A 13,589-nucleotide genomic window follows, 5' to 3' on the forward strand; every position below is an offset into this window, starting at 1 on the left:
TTCAGCATCTAAAACATCTGAACTTGTCACGATCAACTTCCTAGATTTTAAGAAAGAGAAGTAAATGAACGTCAGTGATCTTACAAGATCTGAGCTTTATTTCAGTAAGCACATTTGGTTGATCATTTGGTTTATTTCCAACAGACGTTTGTTCTTTATTATAAGAAGTATCTTCTACCTTATACAAACGTGAGGGCAACTACTTCATATGACATGTATATTATAGGCTATTTACGGTTAACAGAAAGAAAAGTACAATGAAAATACAAAAATGTTTTATATACAGCACACAGAAATGGCCTCAGATTTGTATGGGAAATGGCATGCTCCATAGGCTCTTACTAAAAAAAACAAGTTATAAGCTGACTGACAATCCAATGTACAAATAGTTTGTAAACCTGGAGGGACATCATAAGGTCATCACATTATTTAAGTGCCAGATGCTGGGAATATTCGTGTGTGTGTGTGTGTGTGTGTGTGTGTGTGAGTGTGTGCACGTGTATGTGTGTACGTGCACAGCGGATCAAGCTTCCCTGGCATTTTTTTCCTTTTTTGCTGTATATTGCATTCTTTATTTGATTGTATGTTTCTGTGTTTTGTGTACAACAAGCTGCTCCAAACAAATTGCCCCTAATGGGATTAATAAACTTGTTTGTATTGTATTGTATTTAAATTTTAGTCTTTCATAGATCACACAATGTAACAGTAATCCAAACAAAAACAACAACTGATTGAAATTTGGAAATGATTTATATATTTGGCTGACAAATAAATTTGGTCTAGAGACACCGATGTTCTTTTTAAAGTTGCAAAACTGAAAAGATGAATGATTGTCTGTGGTTACAGAGCAGTCACACGAAGCTATGCTCAACATCGACTCTGAAGAAGCATCAGCAAGAGAAAAACGACTCCTATTTTGACAGTACAACCTATCTTACACATTTCCAGACTTGTTTTATGAATTGTGTAACAATTAAATGTGCAAAGATACACTGATTGTAGTTAAGCAAGAAATGATTACATAATCTTGGAGGAGAAAACATACAGAAGCAGCCATTTCAAAGCAAAAAAAAAGTACACCTTCAGGAACCATTTGAATCACTTAAGAGGTGTGAACAATATTTGTATAGTATAGAACAGTAACAGCCATCTTAACATATACATGTCATAGTCAAATCAAGCTCAGTAAATATGGGGTAGAACCTCCTGTTAATTTATGTACATTTCAACATACTTGCCCCACAACACAACAGTAACAATACTAATGTGTGACAACACTTGTGTGTGTGTGTGTTTTGCATAAAGGTTCTCAAGCCCCCTCATTTAATTTCTCACCATCACATGAAGGAGTAACTGTCATCTAAAGTGACAGTTACTCCCTCTGTGCTGAGAAACCATGAGAGAGACATAAGATTGCATTCAGACAGACTTTGATTTGGTTTTCAAATTAACTTCTTACAGACAAGGCCTGGGGGTGAACACTAGTTATGTATCTACTGTAATGAAACTGATGAAGAGCTATTTACACCACAAGCTTAGAACCACATAGTGACTAGATGCATTTGTGTGTGTATTTGTATGTTTTTTTTAACCATGCAAAAGCCATTTATGACATTCCCCCTTGAGCCCTATCAAAAACCAGAAATAATACATGAACGAAAAAACAATAAGACAACAACTTGGCAGTTTTGCTTTGACAATAAAAGCGTTAACATTGATTGAATGTGACCCAACAAATAAAAAAGTAGAGTTTATGTTTCAAACGGAGAGTTAGTATTGGCAGGCTTATCACATTAAAAAAAATATTGAAGGATAGCATATAGCATGTTACAATATTAAAATGTCAAACAAATAGCCAAAAGTAAGGCTCAGCTCTGTGCCGCTCGTGAGAATGAGCGCAGCAGAATATCTAAAGTCCCGTCTCAACGTCCATCTCAACAGTCCATTTTCCTCATGTAATACCAACCATCTGATAGGCTGTTCCTCGTTGATTCCTCAATAAGCAGTTTTGTCTTGGGTGCTAAAGACCCCGAAGAAAAGTCCTGATGCAGCCAACAGAGCGGAGGTCTCTTGGCTGTGATCAATGGGCCAACAGAGGAAAACACTTTTAGCTTGTGACAACTGACATCACACCTTTTGGTATTCAGAGCTTTTGATTTCTATCTGACAACAGTCAGTGATGTTTTGATTAGAAACTATAAACAGTATTCTTAAGTGCAAAGAGAAAAAGAAAACACAAAAGGGGAGGTGATTGATTAAAATAACAAAGAAGAAACAGGGAAATTAATGAAAACAGAGCAAGACGAACAAGGTAAGAGTTAAGTGTTGTAGTTTTAACTACAGAATATGAGAACCCCAAAGTCAGTCCTTTTCTGTTTTCCCCTGACCGGCCTATGCAAACACCTGCATGTTTCCACGCTGAGGCTGCTGGGAGCCCTGCTGCGTCTGTTGCGACTGAGGCTGCAGCTGCACTTGCTCTGGAATGTGTGTGTGGCGTGACGAGGGCAGTGCGTGGTGGGGGTTGCCCAGGGGGGTGGGGCTGGTGGTGACATCAGACCAGTCTGAGTTGGAGTGTGGTGAAGAGGACGACCAAGGATCAGGGGATTCTGGTGAGGGAGTGAGGTATGGGTGCTCGCTGGGTGGGTGGGCAGGGTGGCCGGGGGTGGTGCCCTCTGAGCCAGCAGTGGTGTAGCTGTGCTGGGAGGGGGGTGTGGGATACTTATCCACAGGACTCTGCATCGCCTGATAGGGGGGCAGCTGCCGAGACTGGCCCTCCGCGATCCCGTGGCCTCCGTGGCTGAGGGTGTGAGTGTGGGGGTGCTGGAGGGTGTGGGAGAGCCCGTGCCCCATGCCCATCTGGTCAGGCATCTGGTACATCATGCTCTGGGTGCAGTGGATGTGACCCGGCCCCTGCTGGGAGTGATTCTGGTTCTGGTTCTGCCCCTGGGACGGTTGGACCTGCACCGGCCCAGGCTGGGGCTGCTTCAGCATGGCCTGTCCCCCTCCCGGCCCCGGGGCCATCATCTGGAAGGTGACAATGGGAGGCAGCTGCTCCCGGCTCATGGTAACATTCATGGGTGTAAGCATTGGGCCCTGGCTGTGGTGTTGGCCCATGCCAGGGTGGGATGCTCCCATCTGGTGTGGCACCAGGCCAAACATATGGCCGCCATAGCTGTGCTTGGTCATGCCCACCCAGCCCTGCTGCTGGCCCAGCATGTGACTAACTGGGGGCAGCAGGGGTCTGGAGCTGGGGCTGCCCAGGAGGGGAGGGGAATTGGCTGTGGTGGACACGCCACCGGAGGTGTCACCTGTGTATGAATGTGGAGACTCCAGGGAGTCAACGGGTGACATGGTGACAGAGCTCTCCGTCAGGCCTCCTGCAGCCTTGGTGCCATTAGTGCTCGCTCCTGCTGTACCTCCTCCGCTTCCTCCTCCCACACCAGCTCCCACACCTGGCCCCTCTCCTCCAGCAGGCTTCTTCCTCCGCTTGGCCTTCATGTCCTTTAGCTCCTTTGCTCCCCCACCAACACCTCCCACCTTTGCACCACCTCCAGCCCTCCGGCTCTTTTTGCCTTGAGGTCCAGGGCGCATGCCAATGAAGCCCACTCCATTGGCCCCACACACAAGGGAGGAGTGCCCTCCATTCCCACTCATGTGGTTGGGCCCATTGTGAGGGCTGTGGACCAGGTTGTACTGGTCGAGAAGGCGGACTATATCGTGGTGCATGCGTTCTTGGGCGGTGTCACGGGGCAGCCGATCCAGGTGATCAGTGATGTCACGGTTGGAGTAGTGGTCAAGGAGAACCTGAGCTGCTTCGAAGCTGCCTTCTCTAGCAGCGAGAAACAGTGGGGTCTCCTCCTGTAGAGAACAAAACCAAAGATAGATAAATTTGTCTCTGAGACTTTTCATGACACAGAAAAAGTATAAAATCCAAATATCAAGTATTATCTTCATCCATATATAGTTCATGGTTAGCAAACAATTGAAAAAACATGGGGGTGGGGTGGGTATTGCAAAAATGAACAAACACAAGAACAAACCTTATTGTCTTGCATGTCACGGTTAGCTCCATTCTTCAAAAGCACCAGAGTGGCCTCCACATTGTTCACTGCGGCTGCCCAGTGAAGAGCAGATTTGCCTAAGATGTTGGGATGGATAAGAGGATGAAAGGAAGAAAGACAAAACAACACATCCATGTTAGCTACAGCAGTATAATTACAATTCAACTACAAGGTTTCCTGTTACAGTTATGGCCAAGCCTGGTTTGTTTCTGCATTGAAATGCTGCAATAGATGTCAATGGCAGTGCAAGCACTTATAGTGCCGCGTTATTGAGTCCGAGCGTAGACACTAGATGGCAGTGTTACATTTTTATCACTTAACAAACTTCAAAGCAAGGATAAAAACTTGCTGACTGTGTTTATATTTGGTCTTCCACTATCAGGCTGTCCAACCTCATGTTTTGGGAAAATTCTCAACATGAAATCAGAGGGCAGACATTTTTTTTATATAACTTGTCAATCAAATGTCATAAAAAATTCATTTCTGTTGGACTGGCTTCATGTTGTCTTCGCTGTAAGTGGAAATCAACAGGAGCACATGCCAATTACAAAGCAGCCAAACGGACCACTCATAGTTGCAGTCTGTGTTATGTTGGGGTGAAAACTAGCCCAATAGTGTTCACATGACTGCCATCTTTAAGCACTTTGACACATAACCTATATTTCTATCAATGTCGTGAATACAGACAACATCTTTAAAATCTGAGAGACTTTGAGAGTGGTGACATTAAGTTGGGACAAAACATGCTGATTGATTTCATGCTGTTGGATTTGATGAGTCAAGTTTTGCACGTTGGCAAGGCTGTGAGGAATGGCTATAACCATTTAGTCTGCACAGGGCTATCGCACAGGACTCTTGGCTGGCTTATAAAAAGTTATTACCATTTCAGACAAAAACAAGCTCAACAAGGAGCCTAATAAAACTCCAGATAAAAACCTCGTAAAACCTAGTCACTTAACTGGAGCAATGCTGATTTGGATGTTTACCCTGCTGGGAAGCATACGACCTAACAATGCCAACTACCAAGCCTTATAATTATCTGTTACTGTTGTTTCTGCACTAGCAATGTGTATACTGTAAACCAAATAACGGCAATATGATTGATCAATACACTGTATATAATATATAAGTAAATATATAAATATGATATTCAATCAAATAAGTGGAGAAGAACAAAGAAAGAAAAATGCAATGAGAGTGTGGTTCCCTGACCATGGTCATCTACGGCATTTATGTCGGCATGGCAGTGGACCAGCTCTTCGACCATGCCCTCCACAGCGAGCCTGGCTGCCAAGATGAGAGGAGTGGTTCCATCGTTCATTCTTGCATCTAACTCTGTCGCACGGTTTCGGATCAGGATCTGAGAGAAGACACAGAGAGATGGAAAACATGCACCCGTGAAATGAGGGTCACAGTTTAATAATATAAAAGGCCACAATAATGGAAATCCTGAGTGACCAATATGTTTGCAGGATTTATCTTTATCTTTCTTCAGTGGCACAGTTACAGTTAGTACGATGACTGAACGGGTGCAGACATAAAACTTGTTATAACATGGGTTGTTTTCGCTGGGCACCTTATTTGCTTCTGATCAGTGACTTCTCTCACCTGAAAAACCCCCTGCGCGTCAGCTGCTACAGCAGCATGCAGCGGAGTTCTGCCCATGTTGTCATGTGCATTGGCATCAGCTCCAGCATCCAACAGTCTTTTAGCAGCATCCGCCCTGGCATAGCGAGCAGCCAGATGAAGTGCTGTTTCTCCTGTGCGGTCAGTCTGGGCCATTAGTGTAGCACCCTGGGCAATCAGGTCTGAGATAACACTAGGCCCTGGTTCATCTCCTCCACTCTCATCCTCCTCCTCTCCGTGCAGGCCGCAGTCTGATCCTCCTCCATTACGCAGTGATGCCAGCATCAGTGGGGTGAAGCCATCTGAGACAAGAGACAGAGAAAAACAGTTCAGCCACTGTTAATTTTGGCAAAGGAGATCATTCACAGCATAATTTGTTGTGTCATGAGTACTATGGCTTATGTACCCAGCCATAAAGAGTAATCGAATGTACACTGTAATGTATTTAAGTTAAAGCAGCTCTGGGAGCAGCTCTGTCCGCTGGATGTGAATCTAAAAAAAAAAAAAATGCTGGCCAATATAAAACATGATTCACAACCAACAAAGCAATGGTCTCCACACCTGGTCCTTTGACATTAACATCCAGGCAATCAGCATCCAGGTCAGCCTGTGGTGGAGTGAGGGTGATGTCAGCAGCCTTGTGGTGCTGCACGGTCCACTCCCTCCGGTCCACTCCTCCATCCACAGCCATGGGCAGCAGGGGCTTATCTTCAGTCTGGGAGAAGACAACAGAATGTTCAACACAGTTGAGCAGTATCAGTGTGGCGCCGCGCGAGGTGGCAGCCTGTTGCAGCAGCTCCCGTGTGCGTCTTAGTTTTTTGTATTTTCCAGAATTTCCCTGGTTGGGATCAATAAAGTATATCTATCTATCTATCTATCGACACACAGCTAGCCAACACTACTCCTCACGACTTCCCAAACCTTTAACATGTACCGTGATCAACACGTACTGAAATACTACAATCTACTGTCATTCCTCTTTCTCTACATTCTTACCCTTGGTTTCTTGGGTGGTACCTCATCCTCTAACCATCTCTGACCCTGGCTTCCATCAATCATGGCTCCATCCTGTGTCTTGAAATTCCTGTTGTGAGAAATAAAAAATAACACAGCAGCTCAAGTACAGTAATATTAAAGTGCGGTAATTCTTTTGTATCTTTTGGAGCTTTTTTTTTTTTTTTTTAAAAAAAAGATCTATCCTGATGGAGGATGCTTGCTGTTTTCATGCAATGTGCTGTTCCACACTTGGACTCCAGTATGACAAGAGTCTTCTACTGTTGGCCACTGACAGCAGGTGCTAAATCAGTGTAACACGTTCCTTATGCACTTTCCGCCTACATTTTCCCAGCAAATCTGAGAATTTGAACTAACAACCTTTCGATCACAAGTATGCTTCTCCACCTTCTAGGCTGGCTTGTACTTTGATGGGCATTTTTACTATTGTTTATTAGTGATTCTTAACAAGAGCCCTTCATCCCTCGATCCACTCACTTCATGCCAAAGTCATCTTGTCCGACAGGCTCCCTCCTCTTGTCATCCTTTTTAGGAAGGAAACCATCAGGCAGCCAGAGGGTGCCGTGTTTATGTTTCCTCTTGGCTGCCAGCATCCCCAGTGCCAGGATGAGCAAGATGATCACCACTGCCACACCGACCAGGTACATCAAATACGATGGGCCAACATGCCCTCCTAGTTCACCTTGGGGGCACAGAGGATAAGTAGGGCAGTGAACAAGAGCAGAGTCATAATGGGTCATTTTACCTTCATTTGATTCAGGTTTTTACCGAACGCCAAAATGTGTAAATGTGTATATCATTTACAAATTAAAATATGATAGTATCAGCAACAGGTCTACTCACTGGAGACAGACACTACAGGGTAAGGGAGCTCAGCCCTGAGGTGAGCTGCTGCAATGAAGGATGCAGCCTGATCTGCGCTGGAGAAACAGTCGTCTGAGCTCTGGGCACATTCACGGTTATCAATCTCCAGATACACCTTGGACCTGTACAGGAACAGACCAAGACAAAGACGGTTGATGACATAGAAACAGTATGAGTCATTTCTTATGAATAGAAAACTGAATAATTTAAACTATACACTATTAATATTGTGAAAACAAAAATAGTCATCTTAACTACATGTAAGAAATGTGATCACAAACTGTCCTTACCCAATAATCTCCTTCTCTAGTTCTCTCTTGGTTCTACGCTTGTGTGCCTGTACTCCCTCCTCATCCTCCATCCCATAGTAAGGGTACACCATATATTTCTTATTTTCATCCAGCTTCACTTTCAGGTTGGTGTGAAGCAGGGTTCCTAGGGAACGCAGGAAACCTCTTAAGTCCCCAAGCAGCTCCCTAGGTTGCAGCTGCACCACAATCACCAGAGTGCCATCTGCCACCTTGGGCGCTGTGTCTCCAGAGCAGTCCAGACCATCCCAGCCACAGGCCTCGGTGTAGCAGCTCTGATCACAGATATCATTACCGTAGTGGTCTTCACAGTATTTGTCATATCTGAGAACACACAGAAAGATGTTTTTCACTGTGTGAGAAAGGGTCCATGGCTTCCAAAGTATTTGCACTCTAATTCACTGCAGCTACAATGACAATAGCAACTAGGAGGGAAAGTTTACTCACTTGCAGCTGGCCTGTGGTGTCTCCTGGCACTCAAAGCTATCAAAGAGGCATCCAGAGTTGTCACACTCCTTGTCACAGCGGCCGTTTCTGAAGAGCTCCCAGCAGGGTACGCTGGCAGTGCAGTTAATCCAAGGCCGCGGCCAGTGGAGCGAGCAGTCTCCTCCATCCCATTGGCATTCATGGTTGTTACACTGAGGGTCACACACTTTATCCCCCGATCGCCGCTCACACTCAAGGTAAGGGCAGACTGGAGGCGGTGGAGCAATGATAGATTTCTCACAGTGTTGCCCAGAGAAATGAGTGGGACACAGGCAGCTGTACTGGAGTGGACTGGAAGGGTCTTTGATGCATTTTCCTGCATTTTGGCAAGGCCGGCTCTTGCATCCGACTTGCACAATCTCACAGCGAGGCCCACTGAAGCCCAGCAGGCACTGGCAGTGGAGGTGGCCAACCGGTGACTCGATGCAACGCCCTCCATTCTGACAACGTAGGTTGGCACAGTTGTAGCCCTCCATTTCGCCGCAGTTGAAGCCAGTATAACCCTAGGGATACATTTCATGTTAAACAGGCACATAGAGAGAATTTTACAAGTGGGGCATACTTAGCTACACATTTGTAGAAGACTCCTAAGACAGTATAGTACAGACAGGTTAATCTTTTCAGTAAACCACCTACTGAAACTGGATTAAATCTAGGTTCTCCTATATTTCTGCTGCATGTCTACCATACCTGGGCTATGGTGTGGCCCTCTGAAGCAAGCATGAGAATAAGAGAAGGAGCAAAGGGGTTAGTGGTGTGAAAAATAAGCACTTAGAATGACAAGATGTGGTCATATTTTTCTAGTGCCAGTCCATTTTTAGTTTAACAGCAAAAAGAAAAGCAAGACAAACACAAGCAGTTATTTAGAAGTAACTTCAGCTGCTGCTCAACCATTTTTTCTGAAGTGGTATGTTTCATAGAATAAAGTGTAGTTCAGCAAGCTGGCAAAAAGAGGACTGCACAATAGACTGTAAGGAAAGAGGAAGCTATGACAGCAGAGAGGAAATAACACACAGTATAAAAGAAACTTACAAGAGGACAGGCGCATGTGTAGCCATGTATCGAGCTCATGTTCATGGAGCAGGAGCCACCATTGTGGCATGGTTTAGACAGGCACAGATCCACCATGGACTCACAATGACGACCTGCCAGAAACAAGGTAGGTGGAGAAAGGGAGCAACAGAGAAAGAGAAATAATTAAGAACTGAAATGATTAGCATTGAACCTGTATACAAAAACACTAAAGCCATGGAGTTTTCTGCTGTTTAGTATATCTAAGGTGCTGTGATTTTCCTAAGGGCACAGGTGCAGCTGTACCGGTGTATCCTAGGCGACAGCGGCACTGGTAGTCATTGGCCAGCTGTACGCAGTCCAGGCTGCCCGGGGCATGGCAGGGCCCAGACAGACACTCGTTGACGTCCCCCTCACAGTGTTCTCCAGCGAAGCCTGGAGGGCAGGAACAGGTATAGCGGCCCACCCCGTCCACACACTGACCCCCATTCAGGCAGCGAGTGCCCCAGGAGCCAGGCTTGGGGGCACAGTCATCCACATTCACCTCACACAGGAGCCCTGCGAGAGGAGAGGCGAGGAATATCAGAGTGTATCTGTGCATCAGAGTAAACAGGCACTTTTGCCCCCTTGACCTGATTTTCTGAAGCATTCTGGTCCTTTTGGGGGAGACATAATACACATATATCCTTCATGTTTTTGTTATTCATCATTATAAACCACCTGTCCCTCATTTCTTTCCCACTGCTGGAAAACACACAACAGGCCTAATAGAAGAGGATGGTACTATTTCCCCACACTGTCCCAAACTAGCAGGAGTGAGAATCTTTATACAAATGAACCATTCAGTCGATGTTGAAAGAAAATTAGTATTTTAAGTGAAAAAAAAAAAACCCTGAACATTCAGCATCAATGTTTAATTGCTATGTAGCAATGCTGTGATCATTTCTCCCACCCCTACCAACCTGTCAAATCTTACATCCTTTGTTTGTAGCTTTTATTCTCCATGTTGCTCATTTTACTTTTTGTTGATGCAATGTTTTTTGTGGGATCAGCGTTTTCTCCTACTGCTGGCTGTGTGGTGCCATATTTTTAACTGCATGCTCAGTTATTTTCTGATCAATAACCACTAAATTTTCCCATCCAGAATATTCTGAATCCCCCAGACAAAGGCTCCCACAAAGTATGTAATTGTACTCTTAATTATCAACAGCTGTCTGCCACTTCATTTGTAAGTTCACTGGCATTTTATAAATATTTAAGGGGATTTTTCCCACAAGCCCCCATTAAATTATGACCTGGGGAGCATGTTTTGTGTTCTGTGTGTCCATGCAATTATTCAATCTTACCATGAGTCCCAGGTGGGCAGGCACAGGTGAAGCGGTTAATGAGGTTGATACAGGTTCCTCCGTAGAGGCAGGGGTTGGAGTGGCATTCGTCAACATCGTACTCACAGTTCACCCCCTGGTAACCTGGCTTACACTGGAGGGATGACATGAAGGACAGAGGTTAGTTTACTATAGCCTGCAGGCACACTGCTGCTAGAATCCTGTCAACTCTTAGCACAATTTTGTATTAAATATATTAAATACTTGCAAAACTGGAGGGAGCAAACATGACAAAACACAAAACTAAAACAGGCACTTAAAATAAAGCCTACAAAAAAAGGCCCCTAAAAGCACAATGGGTAGTTTACTTACTATGCACTCATAGGTGCCCTGATAGTCCACGCACGAGGCTCCGTTGCGGCAGGGATTTGACTGGCATTCATCGACCATCTCCTCGCAGTAGCTGCCCATGTATCCTGGCTGGCACAGGCACTGGTGGGAATTACCCACATTCACACACCTCCCTGCATTCTTGCACACCTTGTCAACATCCACATCTGATTAGGGAAAGGAGACACACATTGATTAAAGACCATCAATTGCACACACTGACTGTCTATCCTTGCACTGTACACTGTACACAGAAAAGTGACAAATGTCACGCTGCAGTGAATGACACACTTCAAGTTCAGCTTCAACACTGGCTGACTTTCGCTCTCAGTTACAAATCTTGATTATTGATGAATACGATGATGTCATCTGCCCTTGGCCGGCTTTGCAATAATATATGTTCTTGGCTGTTGAGGCAGCCACTCAGCAGGCAGCAGGTCCTCACCATTCCTGGCAGCGAAGTCCTGGCAGGACATGTTGGGGACGTCACAGTAGAGCCCTGTCCATCCCACAGGACAGTGGCAGGTCCAGGACGTCTCTGTCTGAGAGCAGGAGCCCCCATTGAGGCAACGCACCTGACTGCACAGGTTCACAAAGTTCTGCAGACATAACAGGAAAGGGAGAGGTAAGGCTGGGTATGCGAATGGTAGCAAATATACAGCCTTTTACCTCTAAATGCTGAGAATACATAGAACAAAACACACACATATACAGTACCTGCAGACACACACACACACACAAACAGAGGCTCACAGACACACTACCTGGCAGTTCTGTCCGTTGTATCCCATGGGACATGTGCAGTGGTAGGTGCCAAAGCCATCAGTACAGGTGCCTCCATTCTTACAGGGCTTGGAGTCACACTCATTCTGTTCAAACTCACAGAACCTCCCATGAAAACCGGGACGACACCGGCACGAGAAGTTGTTGATGTCATCAATACATGTCCCGTTATTCAGACAGGTGCTGGAAAGGCAATGAGAAGGAGTAACGGTGAGGATTAGTAAGAAAAATGTCTGTTCAAACTGCTAAGATACACATATATGTGAAAAGGCAAAACAAGAAGAAAAACACAAACAACAAAAAAAGGCCTAATGGGATACACGATGTACACAGTCTCAAACACGGCTTGTAGCTTTCCAAACCAGACGATTTTAGATGCCTAATGAACTAAATCTGTTTTTGTTACACCTTGCATGCGCTCATGTTGCCCATGGGTTTGTGTGTTTGAGAGTAGATAACAGATGTATATATGTGAGACTGAGGCAACAATATGAATGTATGTATACATTTTTGCAAAGATACCTGTATGTATGTATACTTGTCATGCATTCATATTGGTCAGAACAAGATTCTAAAAAGAACCAGGAGGGATTTACTGCTGAAGGACGGACCAATTAAGCAAAAGTGCGTTTAATAGATTGTGCCTTAAATTAACAGCTCACCTCTCAGTGCATTCTGGGATATTGTGTTCACAGAGGATTCCATCAAAGCCTGCTTTGCATTCGCACACAAAGCTATTGACGTAATCTCGGCAGATGGCCCCGTTGCGACAGGGTTGGCTGGCACACTCGTCCACCTCGGTCTCACAGCGCTCCCCCTCAAAACCTGGGCGGCAGTCACAGGAGAAACCGCCAACATCGTCCACACAAGAGCCGCCGTTCAGGCACGGGTCTGTGGAGGGGAGAGAAGAGAGTGAAGGGGAAGGTTTTCAATCTGGGACAGCTACTGTACAGAGTCAGTGGAAAGTATTTTTACCATATAACAAAAATTTGTCTTTGACTGGCAGGTATTTAAGGCACTACAGACTGGCTGAAATTCAAAGTAAACAAGGAAAAAAACTGTTATCTGTATGCATGTATGGTCATGCACCCTTGAATAATTCTGTATCTGTATATCAGTGCTGCTCTAAATGTGTCCACTTTCCAATGAAATGCCAGACAATGACAGACGGGCTTGATGAGCCCAAATAAGCAGCTGCAGTGTTTCCGTACTTGTGAACCTGTGATGTTACTACACGTGAAGAGTGCTGCAGTTGTATGTGTAACTCACTGGGCGAGCAGTCGTCAATGTCTGTCTGACAGTTGTGTCCGCTGTATCCAGGCTGGCATTTGCACATGTAGCTGCCCTGGCTGTTGGTGCAGCGACCTCTGTTTTTGCAAGGGTTTTTTCTGCATTCATCCACATCGTCACTGCAGCGTGGACCTATAAACAAAACAAAACAAAACAAACAAACAACAAAAATATATATATCATGTACCAGGTCATTTTCTCTAATGAACATGCTGAATAAACAAGAATAGTCACAAGTCATTACGTAACATTTACCCGAGCAGAGGGAAAAACACTTCCTTGGAATTGAGCAAGTTCTCTCTCTCTCTCTCCCCCTCCCTTTCCCTCTCTCTCCCTCCCTCTCCTTTCTAGAAAATCTAATGCAGAGATGCAGATGCCCAACAGACACACACACACACACACACACACACACACACACACACACACACACA

At 45.1% G+C, this 13,589-nt stretch overlaps 1 protein-coding gene across 1 annotated transcript in view; it reads right to left on the reverse strand.

Moving 5' to 3' along the window:
* Nucleotides 1–80: 80 nt before the first annotated feature.
* Nucleotides 81–13,589, reverse strand: part of notch2 (notch receptor 2) — a 46,739-nt gene continuing 33,230 nt past the window's right edge. Inside the window, exons 18-35 of the mRNA XM_030049047.1 lie at nucleotides 13,138–13,290; nucleotides 12,531–12,759; nucleotides 11,850–12,051; nucleotides 11,531–11,684; nucleotides 11,068–11,252; nucleotides 10,717–10,849; nucleotides 9,677–9,928; nucleotides 9,392–9,504; nucleotides 8,321–8,862; nucleotides 7,856–8,197; nucleotides 7,545–7,687; nucleotides 7,179–7,383; nucleotides 6,684–6,771; nucleotides 6,249–6,402; nucleotides 5,670–5,989; nucleotides 5,274–5,421; nucleotides 4,041–4,138; nucleotides 81–3,858 (exon numbers count right to left, since the gene is read on the reverse strand). Coding sequence (XP_029904907.1) covers nucleotides 2,392–3,858; nucleotides 4,041–4,138; nucleotides 5,274–5,421; nucleotides 5,670–5,989; nucleotides 6,249–6,402; nucleotides 6,684–6,771; nucleotides 7,179–7,383; nucleotides 7,545–7,687; nucleotides 7,856–8,197; nucleotides 8,321–8,862; nucleotides 9,392–9,504; nucleotides 9,677–9,928; nucleotides 10,717–10,849; nucleotides 11,068–11,252; nucleotides 11,531–11,684; nucleotides 11,850–12,051; nucleotides 12,531–12,759; nucleotides 13,138–13,290 — 4,928 coding nt within the window. The 3' untranslated portion in view covers nucleotides 81–2,391. The remainder of the gene's footprint in view (nucleotides 3,859–4,040; nucleotides 4,139–5,273; nucleotides 5,422–5,669; nucleotides 5,990–6,248; nucleotides 6,403–6,683; nucleotides 6,772–7,178; nucleotides 7,384–7,544; nucleotides 7,688–7,855; nucleotides 8,198–8,320; nucleotides 8,863–9,391; nucleotides 9,505–9,676; nucleotides 9,929–10,716; nucleotides 10,850–11,067; nucleotides 11,253–11,530; nucleotides 11,685–11,849; nucleotides 12,052–12,530; nucleotides 12,760–13,137; nucleotides 13,291–13,589) is intronic.

This window comes from Myripristis murdjan, chromosome 4 (assembly GCF_902150065.1).
Source record: "Myripristis murdjan chromosome 4, fMyrMur1.1, whole genome shotgun sequence".
Taxonomy (NCBI): domain Eukaryota; kingdom Metazoa; phylum Chordata; class Actinopteri; order Holocentriformes; family Holocentridae; genus Myripristis; species Myripristis murdjan.